Source organism: Colias eurytheme, chromosome 32 (assembly GCF_061535395.1).
Source record: "Colias eurytheme isolate Ceu_HAF_F1 chromosome 32, ilColEury1 Martin Lab GWU primary, whole genome shotgun sequence".
NCBI lineage: Eukaryota > Metazoa > Arthropoda > Insecta > Lepidoptera > Pieridae > Colias > Colias eurytheme.
This window is the reverse complement of record NC_143011.1, coordinates 4495019-4513453: the sequence shown is the minus strand read 5'-3', so window position 1 is coordinate 4513453 and position 18435 is coordinate 4495019. Positions and strand designations below refer to the sequence as shown.

At 36.9% G+C, this 18435-nt stretch overlaps 1 protein-coding gene across 1 annotated transcript; it reads right to left on the bottom strand.

The window, feature by feature from the left end:
- Window positions 1-14274: 14274 nt before the first annotated feature.
- LOC149895211 (uncharacterized) lies at window positions 14275-18171 on the bottom strand. Its single transcript, XM_090119189.1, has 2 exons — window positions 16609-18171; window positions 14275-14505 (listed from the first exon to the last, which is right to left on the bottom strand). The coding sequence occupies exons 1-2, from the start codon at window positions 18169-18171 to the stop codon at window positions 14491-14493; spliced, it is 1578 nt and encodes a 525-aa protein (XP_089975315.1). The 3' UTR covers window positions 14275-14490.
- Between the last annotated feature and the right edge of the window lie 264 nt (window positions 18172-18435).

Sequence of the window (18435 nt, the reverse complement as noted above, 5' to 3'; positions counted from 1 at the left end):
AACACGTGGGCGTGATCATGTTATTTATTTTTCATCTCTGTCTTAATATGTATATATTATGTACTATGTGCGTCATTAATTTCTGACTGTTTCGAGATTTGGTGCAAAATAAAACAGTGTGTAAATAAAATTAAACAATTGAGTAAAAGTATAATTTCATAGATAACACGTTGAGAAGTTCCCTGTATAAATATATATACATATCTTGTATAAATATATACATACATAATATTATGCCTATAGATCTTTACTCAATTGTTTTATTTTATTGATTTTTTACAAATTTTATTTACACACTATTTTATTTTGCACCAAATTTCGAAACAGTAAGAAATTAATGACGCACATATTATATTATATACGTTTTAATATAGAATATTTTTTATTTTACAACCTTTACAACTTGATCATTAGGAATTTATTACCTCTATTGTTCGAACAAAAATAAGTTACCGACTTTAAGAACGTGCCGACAATGTAAGTACACAATTGTTTCTTAGAAAACATTTTAGGAGTATACGATAATAAATCTATGACTCACGTAAACACGTGTTTGCTTGATTGGTGTCAGGTGTTCAATTATAATTTTATGAATTCAAAATTTATAAGAATAAACCTCAAACTCTCTGTCCAATCAAAATCCGCCTAAGTCGAAATCCTTTATAAGCTGAAAACGGCAGTGGCCGGCGTAAATATTCAAATAGGTAGCGAGGAGCGAAGCGACGAGCATCTTAGGTTAACTTTTGAACTACCGCACGAGCCGAGCGAGCGAAGCGAGCGAGTTGCAGCAGCGGCCGGTGTAAATATTTAAATAGGTAGCGAGGAGCGAAGCGACGAGCATCTTAGGTTAACTTTTGAACTACCGCACGCGCCAAGCGAGCGAAGCGAGCGAGTCGCGGCAGTGGCCGGCGTAAATATTCAAATAGGTAGCGAGGAGCGAAGCGACGAGCATCTTAGGTTAACTTTTGAACTACCGCACGAGCCGAGCGAGCGAAGCGAGCGAGTTGCAGCAGCAGCCGGTGTAAATATGTAAATAGGTAGCGAGGAGTGAAGCGACGAGCATCTTAGGTTAACTTTTGAACTACCGCACGAGCCGAGCGAGCGAAGCGAGCGAGTTGCAGCAGCGGCCGGTGTAAATATTTAAGTAGGTAGCGACGATCGTGTGACTAACGTATTTCTTTAATATTGTATATAGTAAATTATTTTTTGAAAAATAAGGACATAAAGAAGTTTCACTTCTTACGTGTGTACTCTAGTACACGCACACATTTTTTTTATTTTTTATTGTGTGATAGGGAAGCGCTTGACCACGATCTCGCCTAATGGTAAGCTGAGATGTGGCCTATGATGGAGCGCGCTTCCCTAGAAGGAAGCATTAGCATTTATCTACATTATTTTGATATTATATGATATAGAAATTGTTAAAATTCTATATCATGCCGTAAAATATCGCCACTGACCACCTATAACTTTTCCTGTATTAACTGAACATACAGGAATATGGTTTTCGGGCTTCTCTTATCTCTTTATAGTGCTTGTATCCTCAATGTATACCACCATGACATTGTGGCGTTGCCACTTTTATTATCTATATTTTAATATCTGTGGCGTTCCGAAACGGAACGCACTTGATCGAATTTTAAATTGATTCGACGATAGTGAAAATGATTCACTAGGACAATAGTTAATACGCAAAACGCAATACGCAGTTGATACGTATTTAATACCAATACTCAATGATTGTCTCCTGCTAACCTGTACAGACTAGACTCATTGTGGTGACTGGTGAAACATTGTATAGCATTAACAACATAGTACTGTATTATTGAAAGATCGATTAAAGGTTTATTTTACAATCTACGACTTTCATTATACATGGGTAACAAAACCCCATAACATATTCGGTTTTACTCCGGACAACATCTTCAGCCACCCAATCCCTTTGCTTGAAGTCCAAATCCAGCGGAGGACAATAATCGTCATTTACTAAAATTGAAGGTTTTTCGTCCTAGTATAAAAGTTGTCTGGATCCCATTTTATACTCAATCTATAGTATAATACTATAGATATCATGTGAAACGTGACTTGGAAAAAAATCATTCAAATAAATCACAAAATAAAAATTTGAAACAATTTTAAAAGTTACGAAAAGCCCAATTATACGTCAAAATGACGCACAACATCCTCTTTACAACCAAATGGCGGAATTTACATGGATGAGCCAACTATGTACTGCTAGGTCTCGACGGCTAATGAGTTGGTTCTGGATTTTGCAGCGATTCGATGGTAAATATAGAAGAGTTCATACGTCAAATTTACGTAGATTGGACTTCTAGGGTTAAATGCATAAATACCTAAATGATGTTTTGTTTTTATTATCTAATAACGATAAAAAAACCCGTTGATTTCATTCGTTTTTCACTGTGCTAATACTAATTTTTTCCCTTTTTGCTCAGTTTGAGGTTGGAAATGTATTTTTTGCTTAATCGATTCAAATCCCGTACGTATTATAATATCCATATTTTTCACGAGGAAGAAAATCGCTAGGTATAATATACACACTCACTTTTTACACTATTTTTTTCAATTTCGTTGAAAAACTAGTCGAAAATCTATATCACAAAAATATCTTATCATATAATTGACATGATTTGACAGATGACAAGTCCTGAATAGTTGCGGCCACTAGGGGCGCTGTCATCGCGCACACAACGAATATAAATACAAAGGATAATTGTGAAGCAGACCAATTATCGCGGAAGAAATTTCACGATACAGAATGGGAACTAAACCAAAATGCATACGATGAGATAATTATTAATTTTGGTGTCCCTGAAATAGATTTGTTTGCAAGTAGATGTAATGCAAAGTGTCATACATATGTAACTTGGAAAAACGATCCTGATGCATGGGCGGTAGATGCATTTACGGTTTCATGGAAAAATAAGTTCTTTTACGCATTTCCCCCGTTTTGTTTAATAACAAAGGTAATGCAAAAGATTATAAAAGAAAAGGCAGAGGGTATAGTTGTGGTACCGTATTGGCCTACGCGACCCTGGTTCCCAATTTTTCAGAAATTAATGACAACCAAGCCCATATATTTTGCACCTGATATTAATTTATTAACTTCTCCCTTCAGGATCAACCACAACCTACACAGAACTCTGAAGTTGGTTGCCGCGAAGCTTTCAGGCAAGCTTTACTAAGGAAAGGCTTGTCACCAAGTACGGTACAGATATAAATGTTATCATCGTTATCTGATTCTACCTACAAACAATACGATGGCTGCATAAAGACATGGCTAAACTACTGCAGTACCCACAACTATAGCTACATCTCTGCATCTGTCCCTGTAGTTTTACATTTTCTTACTGATTTATTTAATAAAGGTGCTAAATACGGTACCATTAACTCCTATAAGTCTGCCTTATCATTAATTTTATCTAATTTAGAAGATGATAGGGTAAAACGCTTTATGAAAGGAGTTTTCAAATCGAGGCCAACAAATCCTAAATATCATATAACCTGGGATCCGAGCATAGTTCTCGAATATTTAGCCCAACAGTGGCCAAATAATGAACTCAGTTTGGAAACTCTTTCCAAAAAGACTGCAACTTTATTGGCTTTGGTAACAGCGCATCGAGTACAAACACTTGCTCTTATTAAATTAAAGGACCTTGATATAAGAGGCACAAGTGAAATAATAATAATGATTTCAGATTTAATTAAAACTTCTAAGCCGTACTCGTTACAGCCTCTTTTAAGAATTCCTTACTTCAATAGTCGCTCGGAAATCTGTCCAGCCAAATGTCTAGAATCGTACGTAAATAAAACATCAACACTTCGACATAATGATCATTTATTTATTAGTTTTAAAAAACCATACTCAAAAGTTACCTCCCAGACGCTCAGATGGATAAAGGACACGCTTCATAACAGCGGAGTAGATACTTCTATATTTAGTGCTCATAGTACTCGCCATGCATCCAGGATTGGAATGCAGCAAGTGCGGAAAGGTTGTTCATGCAACCCAATCATGTACTGGACTGTCCTCCAAACAGCTCTCCGCCTTGCGTGGCGCCGGGAGCCTGGAATGGACCTGTGACGATTGTCAAATTAACTCGCCTCACAAAAAATCATCTTTTATAATACCTTTAGAGGAGGAAGAAGATGATACTATTTCAGAAGGGAACCAAGGTACAAGTTGTATAGATACTAACAAATTCCTAAAAGATATTACTTTAGAAATGAAAAGAATACTTAAGAAGGAGCTTCAGCCCATCGAAACATCGTTAAGCTTCTGCTGTGACAAAATCGACGAACTAACAAGAACTGTTGAAGCCCAAAATAAACAAATAAAAGAGCTAGAGAAAAAATATACTAACCTCAAAAACGAAAAATCACACCTCGATCTAGAAATAAATGCATTAAAACAACACGTGCGCTATATGGAACAGCAGCGTCTGGATACCGTCATAGAAGTTGCCAACATTCCGTCTCGTCCTAATGAAGACCTTAATGACTTATGTAACAAGTTAGCTGATAACCTAAATCTAACCAAAGAAGGAATCTCCAACGTGAAGCGCCTGGAAGGAAGAAACGGACAGGATGGATGTATTTAACTGGAGTTCAAACAGGAGGAATTATGTAATATGTGGGTACGTGCTTCCAGACGCAGAGAGGTACTTGTGGGACAGGTGGTATGTGATGAAGCAGTACCAGCAGCTAAAACCAAAGTGATAGTACGCAAAGCCCTAACTAAAGCGAATAAAACCCTGCTGTGGCAAGCTAAGCAAAAATTAACACCAAATTATAAATATGTGTGGTTCCAGAATGGGAATATATTAATCCGTAAATCAGAGAATAATAAACCTATTGTGATCAGAAGCGAAACAGACATTGAAAATCTCCTCAACCAGGCAGCACCAGCACATCATCGGCGGTAATAGATATAGTATTTTATGTAGGTCACCATAGTTCAGTCGAATATCCCAAGCAATAATTTAGAACTTTTTAATTGTAGTACATATAACTCATTTTGTAAAAATGTTCCATCGTTAGCGAAATCTCAATTTAAGTTAAATTTAGTCCATATAAATGTAAGATCACTAATTAAAAATTTTTGTTATGTTTTAGAATTAATAAACAGTTCATGTTCACCAATAGATATTCTCATATTAACTGAAGTAAACATTAAAGATAATATCGCAAATATGTTCAATGTAAATGGCTATATAATGCACAAAAAGTTACGTAAGAATAAAAAAGGTGGCGGTATTATAATATACATACGGAACGTTCACGTATTTACATTCAAACATCACACTTTAAATCACTGTGAATCAATCATAGGTCATTTAACGACTAATCACAAATACGTTGCAACAATTTGTGCAATATATAGGCCACCCAACGAAAGTAAATACTTGTTCGTAAGGGAGATAAAGGATCTTTTATCTAGTAAACCTTTTAAACACTTAGATATTTTTGTTTTAGGAGACATGAACATAGATATAAAAATAAAGGGTAACATTCAAGATTTTTACATAAATAGCATGGCCGAGTGCGGTCTAACAAGTGTTATAACCGATTATACAAGAATTGAAATAAGAAACCAAATAATAACGCGTAGCGTAATCGATCACATTTTTGTAAGGACGCAATTGTTAGACCTGTACTCGGGCGCGCTCGGCACTGCAATGGCTGATCACCGTATGATCGTATTGTCGTGCATTGGACAATCATTAGCACATGTACAGGGTGACGTTAAAGTCATTCGAAAAATAGATAACAATAAACTTAATAATTTGCTTGATCATGTTAGCTGGGATGATTTTACGAATACAGAGTGTCCATATAAATTATATGATAACTTAAAAAATACCATCCAAAATTGTTATAATCAATCACAATTTGAACAAATAATTTCAACATCAAGTAAAAGAAACAAAGATCCTTGGATTACTAGCACCATAAAAACTATGTGTGAAAAAAAAGATTTATCTTTTATTGACTGGAAAAATGACCCGACTAATAAAATACTTCGATTAAAATACAATAAATTACGTAATAAAACGCGTAAATTCATAGAAAAATCAAGAAATAATTACTATCATAATCAAATTAATCAAAACTACAACAATAGTCACGCTTTATGGCAAATTTTGAATTCATTAACAGGTCGCTGCAAAAATTCAATAGACAACTGTATCTTAAAAGCATTTCATAAAAATAACATAGACATTAAAACAATTGCTAATAATTTTGCACAAGAATTTTATTATAGTATTAAAAAAATCATTCCTAAATGCAATAAGCGTCTATTATGTGAAAATGATAATTATTATCCACAAAATAAATCAATGCTACTTAAAAAAGCTAACAACAAAAAACTTAATATCAATAAAGCTCCCGGATTGGAGGATATTCCTTGAGCTCTATAATGAATGCATTAAGAATAGGGTTTGAAAAACAAAAGTTACCTGTCCTCGGTGTATTAAGAGTAAACCTCTTTGGCTTATTTGGTGTTAACACATTTTGGTCAACACTCTCCGAAACCTGATTTTGTATGACACCATCACCCTCACCACTGCATATAACAATTTCAATGTCATGGTTACTTGATGTAGGCATCAAATCTGCAGCCTTACTTATATCATCAGAAACCCTAGCAAACCCATCACCAATACCGTCACCACTAGCTCCACCATCTCCACTCATGCCACCAATATCAACACCTACTGTTTCCTTATCACCCCCAAATGGCACAGTAAATCCACTGGCAGTACTTCCTAGTAAACCAGAAACTCGGTCCAGTATGTCATCTGGGGGTATATGTATAATCAGCAGGACCACCACCAGTCTAAAAATTCAATGTAGGTAAATAGAATTAATAAGTCATTACATTCTGAAGTCCAATTAAAAACACAACTATGAACGAACACGACTAGCTAACCTTAATTTGGTTCATCCTTATTTTAGTGCTGCGTTTGCGAGAATTCTTTTTTAAATTTTCCCATTTCAAACGCAGCTGCTGAGGTGTCCTGGGACAATTCGTAGCCTGGGCATTGAACCGCTCGGTCAATCTAACCCATTCCTCGTTTTTTAGTTTGTTATTGGTGGCGTTCGTTGTTTTCGTTGTTATGATTTTACTCCCTTCTATTAATTCAAGCAAGAACTTGGATTCCTCTTTTGTAAGAGGCTTGCCTTTTACCTAGAAACAAAAAAATAAGATTTAGGCGCGAAATTGAGCGTAAGTTGGGAGCACAAAAGCGTCACCTTATGAAATAACAAAAAGGTACTTACGATTTCGCAATCCATTATTGATAATGAATAATAGGTAATTAATGACTAACTGTTATAACTTGTTTTACTTATTTATTATTTGTATGTTCGCAATATTTAAACGCATAAACGTTCACAGTTTGATAGCTGTTGTCACTTGCCACAGAACAGACCAATACACATTCCATTTTAGGTAAAGTATTTTTACTTGATATCATATTTTATGTGATAAAATATAATTCCTAGTAAAGTTTTTACACGCTTTCACAAAATTATTTGCTTTTAGTATTTTGGATATTCTTTATAATATTTTAAGACTAGTTTGTTACTATTAAACATTTAGCTAAACGTATTGCATACATCAAACATTGTGCTAGGAACGGAACGGTCAAGAGGGAAAAGATCGCCACTGATCCCGGTATCACAAAAAATTTGGATTGCAGTCATTTGTTATTGGCACGCAGATCGGAGATCAATCGAGCAACACGCATAGGTTATGTGCGATCCATAAGGCTCACGGTGGAACTGTGCTTGACGAAGAAAACCACAAATTTTTATAGACGCATACATAGATATACACTCAATATCTTATCAGAATAAATCGTGTAACTGAATACTTGCTTGCTTACCCTTATCAATTCTCGAACTTTTTAACAATTATCCAATTGAAACGGAAGCTTGTGATAAACATGACGAACATCTTAAATCATCATATTATGTATAACCAATGTATATTTGTATAACCAGTGTAATATGTATGTACATACTCGTCACGATGAGACCGATGTCGAGTCTATTAAATCATTCGTTGCGTATCGTCCTTGCAGACAAATACGGACCATTTTCAGGCTGATCGTGCGGGGTGAGGTAAGTGTTTAATTTTGGCGGGAGGTGGAGAGTGTCCGTTCTGTAGCGTTTAGCTACTATTATGTATTCTGTGACATAATATAGCAGGAAAGCAGTTACCATGTTCTTGTTTGAGGATAGATTTTCTATTTATGAAGGAAATTGCATGTAATGATATGAATAGAAAATATTTAAATTAATATAATATAATGCAGTCTTAATTACCAGGAACAGATCTTTGTTACTGCAATGTGAGATAAACAATGTTATATTTAAATAATCTATACTAATATTATAAAACTGAAGAGTTTGTTTGAACGCGCTAATCTCGGAAACTACTGGTCCGATTTGAAAAATTATTTCGGTGTTAGATAGCTCATTTATCGAGGAAGGCTATAGGTTATATATCATCACTCTACGACCAACAGGAGTGGAGTCACGGCCACGGGGCTGAAACCGCGTGGAGCAGCTAGTACTGAAATAATTAATATTTTTTATTGTCGAAGTTATCGCTCGCAACAATGAGCGCTAGGCTTGTGCCTAATGAAGTCCTGGCATTCCTGCAGTATCAGCTGGATGTCATGGATGAAGTTAGCATAGAGCAAATTTGCTGTAGCTGTTTTGGGTTTGATGGGTTACATGTTGTTAATATTATAGGGAAATTTCACGAAAAAAACCCACAAATAACTTATTTCTATTTCGTTTCAAAATCGAGAGTTAATTAAACACACTATTAAAAATACTCACACGTGATACTTCTAAATAAAGGCTCACAGATAACTTCTCTTATTTTCGTTTTGAAATCGCTCGTTTCGTTGTTCAAATTAAACTAACTCTGGTGAGCGACACCGGGCTCTTATATATTCAGAGAGCTAGGCTCTAGAATATTCGAGAAAATTTGAAAATATTTTCTCTCTCACACCTTCTAGAGTATTCTGGTCACTATCGTCCGCCATAATAAAAGGTTCTATAGCGGTAGCATTTGTACTAAAAGCGCGAAATTTTAAAACCTAAATTTTTTAAGGTTTTGAGAACTAATTTGGATAACTAAAATTATGTCGCTTTAACTCCAAAATATAAGTTAGCTAATGACGTACAAATACACAAAATTTAATAACTTTATTATAGCAACAAATTAAATTTAAGACTTTATTGAAATTTGCTCGCAACGCTTTTGGAAATGCAACCCAAACAATCGTTGTCCTGAATGAAGTTCAAATATTCGATAACAGATGGCGCCACTATGTAGGGTTGGAAAGTTCCTTATATCTTTAGAAACACGCCCTTAGATTAAAACGGGAACTTTCTAGCGTAGCGTATGTAGTAAAGGCGCGAAATTTAAAAACCTAAATTTTTTAATATTTTGAGAATTAATTTGGATAACTAAAATTATGTCGCTTTAACTCCAAAATATACGTTAAATAATGACGTATAAATACACAAAATTTAAATTTAAGATTTTATTGAAATTGGAATTTTAAATTTCGCGCCACTACTACACATGCTACAATGGCTCACAACTATGGAGACTACACACTATGTCTATTGGAGTGTAATATAGTCTCCGAAGTTCAAATATTCGATAACAGATGGCGCCACTGCACTTAATTTCCAAGTTGAAGGGTCGGAAAGTCCCTTATATCTTTAAAAACATGCCCTTTAGATTAAAACGGGAACTTTCTTGTTCGAGGGGGGATAAAGGGCTATCACACCACATAAGTCCCTTTATCGTGTCGGGACTCCTTTTTAAGTTTTATCGGCACGCACATTTTATCGACTTAGTTTTATTATATATATAGATGTGTAACGTATAGTATGCTAACGTCGTGCCTATGCTATACAATTGTCTTGGACTCATGATAAGCTAACGTCGTGCCTATGTCATGTGGTTGTTTTATTTTCTATGTGTAACGTATAGTATGCTAACGTCGTGCCTATGCTATACAATTGCCTTGGACTCATGATAAGCTAACGTCGTGCCTATGTCATGTGGTTGTTTTATTTTCTATGTGTAACGTATAGTATGCTAACGTCGTGCCTATGCTATACAATTGTCTTGGACTCATGATAAGCTAACGTCGTGCCTATGTCATGTGGTCGTTTTATTTTATATGCGTAATGTATAATATGCTAACGTCGTGCCTATGTTATACATTTGTCTTGGACTCATGATATGCTAACGTCGTGCCTATGTCATGTGGTCGTTTTATTTTATATGCGTAACGTATAATATGCTAACGTCGTGCCTATGTTATACGTCATTTGTTTTGGACTCATGATATGCTAACGTCGTGCCTATGTCATATGGTCGTTTTATTTTATATGCGTAAAGTATAATACGCGAACGTTGTGCCCATGTTATACTGTCATTGGTGTCAGAGATAGCGAACGTAGTGCTTCCTCTCTGTGTATTGCGCTTACCTGTTATAAGGGGAGTGTAATGTTTATTAGTTGCTAATACCTTATCATTAATCCTTCCCAGATGCTGCCAGTATTGAAGATGAGGAGTCCACAAATGACCCAGTCGTTGTTGTTGAACCTGCATCAGGCACTTCGAGAGGAGCCTGTACTTCTCCGCATAAAACAAAGGAGAACGAGGACGTCCTCCAGTCAGGAGAGGCCGTGTTAGACAAAAACTAAAACAGCGCCAATAGAGGGGATGACAAGTGGTGGCGGATTGCAGATAAAAGCGCTAGGCGTAGTTTTATTTTGTATATTAACAAAAATATAATCAAACATTATTCTTGCAAAATTGATTCTGCAAATTCGTTTTCATTAACTACATTAAGTTTATAAAACCTTGCAAAGGTTTCGGAATGTTTAGTCCAGCCAGCAGTTTTACGTATATTATCAACGCATACACCACTAGCACAAGCAGTAGATGTTGAAGCGTGTCTTGTGCTATGTGAACTAAATATTGAAATGTTGACACCACTTTCCGATAACACGTTTTTGATCCAACGACTGATTGTGTGAGTTGTGGCGGGTTTATTAGGTTTTTTAAAAGTTAGTATTAATCTATTGTCCTCCTCATTCCTCAAATGTTTTGTGACATTGATATAATCAGAAAGTGCAGTAGCGGGACAAATACTTATATTTTCTTTAAAGTATGGAAGTATAAGAAGGGGTTGATCTCTACCCGGAGCCGAAGTTTTTATCAAGTCTGTTATGAAAATCTTAGCTCCACTGTCTGAGAAATAAATATTATTAAGATTGATAAGGGATAAAGTTTGGACCCGCTGTGCTGTACACAGCGCAAGTAAAATTACTATTTTTTTAGTCAACTGCTCCAAATTAATGTTTATATTAGGAAACCAGCTTGAGATATGGTTCAAAACTAATTGTGGGTCCCAAGAATAATTATTGTATTTAGGATTACTGGGTTTCAATTTGAATGCTCCCTTTAGGAGTCGTTTTATGCATTCATCCGACCCGATATTATTTCCTAAGATTAAAGACAAGGCAGACCTGTGCGAGTTTAAAGTACCATATGAAGCCCCTTTGTTAAACTCATTTGTTAAAAACGATATAACTGTCGCTACTGTACTTTCAAAATTGGAAATATTTCTATCTAGACAAAATTGCCACCATAGTTTATAAGTTACGTTATATTGCTTCTTAGTGTTACTGGAAAGCGATGCCAACATTAGTTCGACAGCTTCCGATGGGATGTTTCTCCGTAAGAAGGCTTCGCGGAGAGCCTCGCTGCAGCCAGCGTAAGGTGTGAGTGCAGTGGGTGCGACAGGTGACTGAAATGAGAATGCGTTAGATTCGTATCTGCTTTAAACTTGGAACCCCTACCCTTTACGAGAAAGCTCTGCCAAATGACTTCTCATTTCTTTGCTTTTAGGGGGGGGGGGGGGCAATAAATGAAATGTACAGACTATACGGCTTTTAAAATATAAGTCTGGTAAGCGAACTAAACTTTGCTGGTTTAGTTCTTGCTATATCGCTATCCGTGCCTGCTTCTCGTGTTTACGGGTGAATTAAGTTTATCAATAGTCATAAATGCAATGCTATACAGAGGATATACTGCATTTAAAACATGACAAAGTCTGGTAAGCGAACTAAACTTTGCTAGTTTAGTTCTTGCTATATCGCTGTCCGTGGCTGCCTCGCGTGTTTACGGATGAATAAAGTAATGTCCTGTCTTCGCATCCACAGCTAACTGTCCTATACTGCCATAATCTTAACACAGATTCATTCGACATAGCTCCCCACGAGCTCAGTTCTTCATTTTTGCACTCGCACAACTGTGGACAACACAAGAGCAATGCCTCCATTGGTAGCAGTTACAATCAAGGGCTAGCAAGGCAGGCTAGCCATATTACGGATGTTGGAACAACCGACTATATTTAGGGCAATTTTCTTTGTACAGTGTAACGTTTAGACTGTCGTAGCATTCCTACGGAACAAAGATGGGATCAGATCTGCATCCTTAATGAAGTTTATCGAAAGGAGATACTTTCAGACGACGATAGTATTCAAAATCCACCATATTCCTGAACATAATAATGCATAGTTAAGCTTATAATCTCTCTTGCCATTATCCTGCAGCAGAATTCCTTGGCGATAATTTGTTCTCGTTAGAACGAGCGAGGTTGTTACGATAATATGAGAAATCCTGTCAGTTAGAGACCTGAACGACGCGATAGAGTACCGCTATTTCAGTAGTAGTAGCACCTAGAAGGGTGAAGGTATTCTGGAAAGCGGAACTGAAGGCCCGGTCAGCAGCACCAGCCACCTAATAGACAGTGTTCAGTGCTGCACCACTATAATCTGCAAAATGACTCTGACGGTATGAAAATGTACCGTACACGAACGTACATTTTCAAAATATCAAATGATAAAGTTGGAATAAAAATCCTATTTGCCTCCGTCTACCCAAAAGACATACGGAGTAGCTAGTAGTAGTTGGTTGAATTAGAATCCCTTATTCACTGGAGGCACAGAATATATGGACGCCAATGTGAATTTGAATACATAAGTAATTACTTATTTCTTTATTTGAAAGAGTAAGGTGTGCAGATAGTATACCTACCAATAAATCACACAAATTTTTATATTATATAATATATTAACAATCCCAGATGAAAAGTTAATCAAATAAGAACCAAAAAGTAAATTAGATTTAGATACATTTATTTCAAAGGATTTACAATTCACTTCTAACGTTTTAGAATAATATTATAAACTTGTACACCTTGACAAAAAGTAAAAAATTGCGGGTGAGTTTATTTGAAAGAGTAGTAGTAGTAGTAAGAGTAGTAGTAGTAGAGTAGAGTATTCCGATGTAAATGTCTCGTTAAATAGTACGTGGTTAGAATTCTGGAAGTAGGATCAGAAATTTAAAGGAAAATGGTATGGAAATATTCAAGAAGATTTACAGAGAAGACCTTGGTATGATGAGCTGGATGTAACTAGTCGTGAGTTTATCATCACAATCAACAGATTAAGATTTGGCCACAATAAACCAATAAATCACTTCACACCTTGCAAGACTGAACATAATTAATAGCAATATATGCACTTTCTGTAATGAGAAGATCGGCGATATGAAATTATTATGAACCATCAACCTTATTATTTTCTTTGTTTTCATAATATTCAACAGTCAACTGTTAAAACCATGCCAAACGCCCAAACAGCCAAAATACGCAAGTCGCAACTTGTAGGTACGCAACATTGATTTGAATTTTGACGTCTATCAAATTTATCTTCGAAGAGAGGTAACCTGCTTAGAAAGTGAAACATCGATTATAGTGAATTAATCGATACTGACTAGAAACATGTGTCGCTCGAACTTGATACACATGTCAATTTTAAAATTCATCAAGCGAATCCCTTTTAAAGTAGTATACTTTCTTTCGTAAATTTAAGGAGCAAAAAAAGGGCAAGTATAATAAAAAAACACAACGCATTTATTATTATGATGATTTTTATTCACTGCATTCGATTACTGATGTCAGATTTCGATTTCTAGAGTAACGTCTCGGGCAGTGTTGCCAATTTGGCATAATTTATGCTAAATTTAGCATATTTTTACATTGTTTAGCATTTTTATTTGTTGTCTAGCATATAGCTTATTTTTTAGCATATAAAATATTATAATTGTGAAGCAATGGAGAAAATAAAATTGCAGCGTAACGACACACTTATTTATTTTGAAAGTTTTAACAAGAATAATCCACGTTTAACAATGGCCAGCTAATATATAGGCTTATCCCCTCCGCGTGGCTGGCTGGTAGGCATGGCGGTGGCATGGCGGCTGGCAGGAGGGGATGTCAACATGGCGGCTTGGCTTGACGGAGGTGACAGGCGACGTCACGTCCGTTACCACAGAACACATATTACTGTCCGTTACACTCGGCCATCCTGAAACAGTTGTTCCCACAGGAACAACAAAAATAATTAGCTCTCTAATAAATCAATAAGATCTTCGGTTTCCATTTGCTCATCCGAACTGCTAGCACTATCAGAAACTGTAACAATACTTTTATAGGGCCTCAACGAATCTGCAGCTACTAACCCACTAAAACTCTTATACCCACGTAAACCCTATATACTTCTAATTTGGTACCTATCATTGCCCAATACTTTCGTTACGACATAAGGACCGGAATGCAAGTCGTCAAGTTTAGTGTTAACTTTGGATGCTGAACAAGTAGGTGCTTGACGCGTTAGCAATAAATCACCCTTCTTATATATGTGAGCGGATTTTCGTTTCCTATCGAAGTTACGTTTCATTCTAGCGCTCGCTTTTAGTATCCTGACATTGCACCATATAAAACCAATCCGCTACTTCGAGACGATTCACGTTCATAGTGTCTACTGGATGTCTACTTAATGCATCTACATGTTTCATTCGTTCCCCCGGCCTATACTCTACGCTTATATCGTTATCTTGTATAGAAAGCCACCACCTTGCGATACGTGGTATAATGTCACGTTTTGTAAGCGTAGCGCGGACTGCTGTACAATCAGTAACAATCTTAACCTTTTTTTCTACTACACATATACGCGAAAACGACGCAAGGATTCTACAACGGCAAGAGTTTCAAGTTCATAACTATGATACATGCTTTCCTCTTTACTTGTCACCCTACTAAAATATAAAACGGGTCGCAACGTACCATCAATCTGCTATTCCTAATTTACACACAAAGCACAGGATCGTACAAAGCTAACACAGGCTCGGAACACAAACACTTTTTTAATTGTTCGAAACTATTGTTTTGATCACTACTCCATATCCACGAAGCTTTCTTTTTAGTTAAATCGGTTAAAGGGCGGGCAATGATAGCAAAATTGTAAATAAACTTACGAAAATAACTACACAACCCGATAATTATTGACGCACACTATGAACATTGGTCGGTGTTGGAAAACGAGACAACTTTGAATCGCCCGGTTGAATACCCTTAGCCGATATTTTATGACCTGAATACGTTATTTCATTTTGCAAGAACGAAAACTTACTCAATACTCATGTTTAATTTTAAATTTTCTACTACAAGTTTGACAAGTACCGCTTGCAAAATGTCTAAGCCTGACATAACGTCATTCGAGGGTAAGAGTAAATCGTCCAGAAATGCCAAAATTTCACGTTTACCATGTTTGTTTTTATAGTAGAGCCATTTTACTGATAAACCATTCTAAACATAATAAACAATTTCTGAATTGAAGAACTGACGTCGCTATAATTTTGTGTCAATAAACCTTCTTTCTTTTTAAATACCAGAGACGTTACTCTAAAAATCGAAATCTGACATCTAGAATCGAATGCATTGATTACTTGTGAATAAAAATCATCATAAATTAATAAATTCGATTGACAAATGTTTCAAATCCGTATCAATTAATTCACTTTAATCGATGTTTTAAAGCAGGTTACCTCTCTTTGAAGATAAAATTGATAGACGTCAAATGTTGCCTATTAAATTGGCTCGACTATAACATTATTATTTTCAGTTCTACCTACAGATTCAACTATTTTATTTATCAACCGCATAAAAACGGATGGCGCGTTTCGCTAAACCGAATGGAATACGAGTGTACTCGAAATGACCCTGAGGTGTTATGAATGCAGTTGTGTGTATCTTCATTACTAACACGTAATTATTGATGATGGCCTTGAACCATATCTAAACTCGTAAAATATTTGTGGCCCGCTAATTTCGAAACCTGATCGTCTATGTTTGGCAATGGAAATCTATCTTTTACGGTAATAGCATTTAAGGCACGGTTATCAACACACATCCTGCTGTCACCGTTTTTCTTTTTGACTAAAATGACCGGAGATGCATAACTAGATTCAGACTCTTTGATAATCTCGGCATCTAATAAATCACTTTAGACTGAACTACTGCTTGTTCGCTATGCGATAATCGATAAGGCTGGCGGTAAATAGGCTGATCACTAGTAAGCTTTATTATTAGCATTATAATTGGCAAATCTATGGCAAGCAAGGGTAAGTACCTGGCTATTTGGCTGTAGTGGAGACTCCTGGCAGCTTTCAGCCCTGGTTAGGACCTCTCCCGGCGGCCACACGATAACCTCGCAGCCCATGTTGATGACTTTGATGTACCCGTCTTCACCAGTGAGCAGGGTGGATGGAAGAGAGTAGGCCACTCCCTGCAGCTCATGATGCCGAGGCGGTGTAACCGCATCGTTGCCGACCTTATTTCCGAGAACCCGCACTTGAATGATGGAAGAGCCAGGTGGAAGTCTCTCTTCGTTGACTGTGACGACTTTAAAGCGATCATGGTCTTCGATAGCCTCAATATCGCAAATGGGATTGGGATCTTGAGTACGATTAAATTCGACAAGGCCTTTGTTAACTGTCAATGTCATACCTTCGCTGTTGATGACAGGCTGGCCGATTAGAAGATTAACATCGGCCATTTTGATGCTAGACAAGTAGGCGTGGCATTTCATGGTTATACCGTCAATTTCTAATTGAAATTCGACTTCTCCACGACTCGTTGAGAGTCCACCGGAGAATCCTTTTAAAATGACACTCGTCGGTTTGACATCCAATGACAATGCGTTCGATACTTGATCGTTTAAAACGTTAACTTGACTGCCGGTATCAATGTATGCTTTCACGTGGATGCCATCGACTTTAACGACCTTTTTGTATATTTCATTATAAGGGCGTAGTACATTTACTTCTTTTATGTTGTCGGTTGAGATAGATCTTCTATTTTCCGTGGCAATTGTAGAACAACGTGAAGCAATGTGTCCCTTATTTCCACATTTATAACATGTACGTGTGTCAGGTAGGCAGCAATCACGCAGTAAATGACCAGTTTTATTGCATCTCGGACACGGGTCTGTTTCGACATTGGGTGGCATTGACTTTTTATCCAGGTGAGATGGCCTACTCACCAAATTTTTATGAAACCTTGTGTCGATAGGTAAAGTACGGTAGTCGTCAAGTGCACATAAAAATCCTTCGTAAAGCTCTCCTGGCGTGTGGCATTGGAAGGCTCGAGCGTTAGGTTGTAGCGATAGTGGCAGACCACGAATGATACAGGAAACGCTGGCGCTATCGGATAACTTGCACCGGAAGCACATGGCGATTTTATCTTGATAGTATTTTGTCATCGTCTCTGTAGGTTGCTTTTTCCTTTGTAGTAATTCTTCAAGCATGTTTCCATAATCGCGATATCGAGGAAATGCTCGCAATAGCATATCCTTCCATTGTTCCCACGTGTAATCGTAGTTCTCTAGACGATTATACCACTTCTTTGCTTGACCTCGCAGCTTATCTTGTAGGTAAAATGATTTAGTTGTATCGTCCCATCCATTTATTTCCCCAATTTGGTCAATTTTACGAATCCATGCTTGTACCGTGCATTCCTCACTATCAGGGTCAAATTCGGGGATTAAAGATGCAGCACGATGGACTTTTGACTTATTTGGAGCTTGGGGGTCATCTTCCAGGTTGCGTAAAGCCTTAACTACTTCTTTTTTCAGCAGATTCTTGAGCAGCTTCCGTGCAGGCGGTGAAGAAGTACCCTCATCTTCCTCCGACATTGATTCGTCAGGAAGTCGATAAACTTGTGGCCGATGTCGTTTCATCCCGCTTCTGATTTGTGAAGCAATGGAGAAAATAAAATTGCAGCGTAACGACACACTTATTTATTTTGAAAGTTTTAACAAGAATAATCCACGTTTAACAATGGCCAGCTAATATATAGGCTTATCCCCTCCGCGTGGCTGGCTGGTAGGCATGGCGGTGGCATGGCGGCTGGCAGGAGGGGATGTCAACATGGCGGCTTGGCTTGACGGAGGTGACAG

Coding starts and splice junctions, on each gene's coding strand:
- LOC149895211 (XM_090119189.1), bottom strand. CDS start 18,171: ATGTCGGAGGAAGATGAGGGTACTTCTTCACCGCCTGCACGGAAGCTG.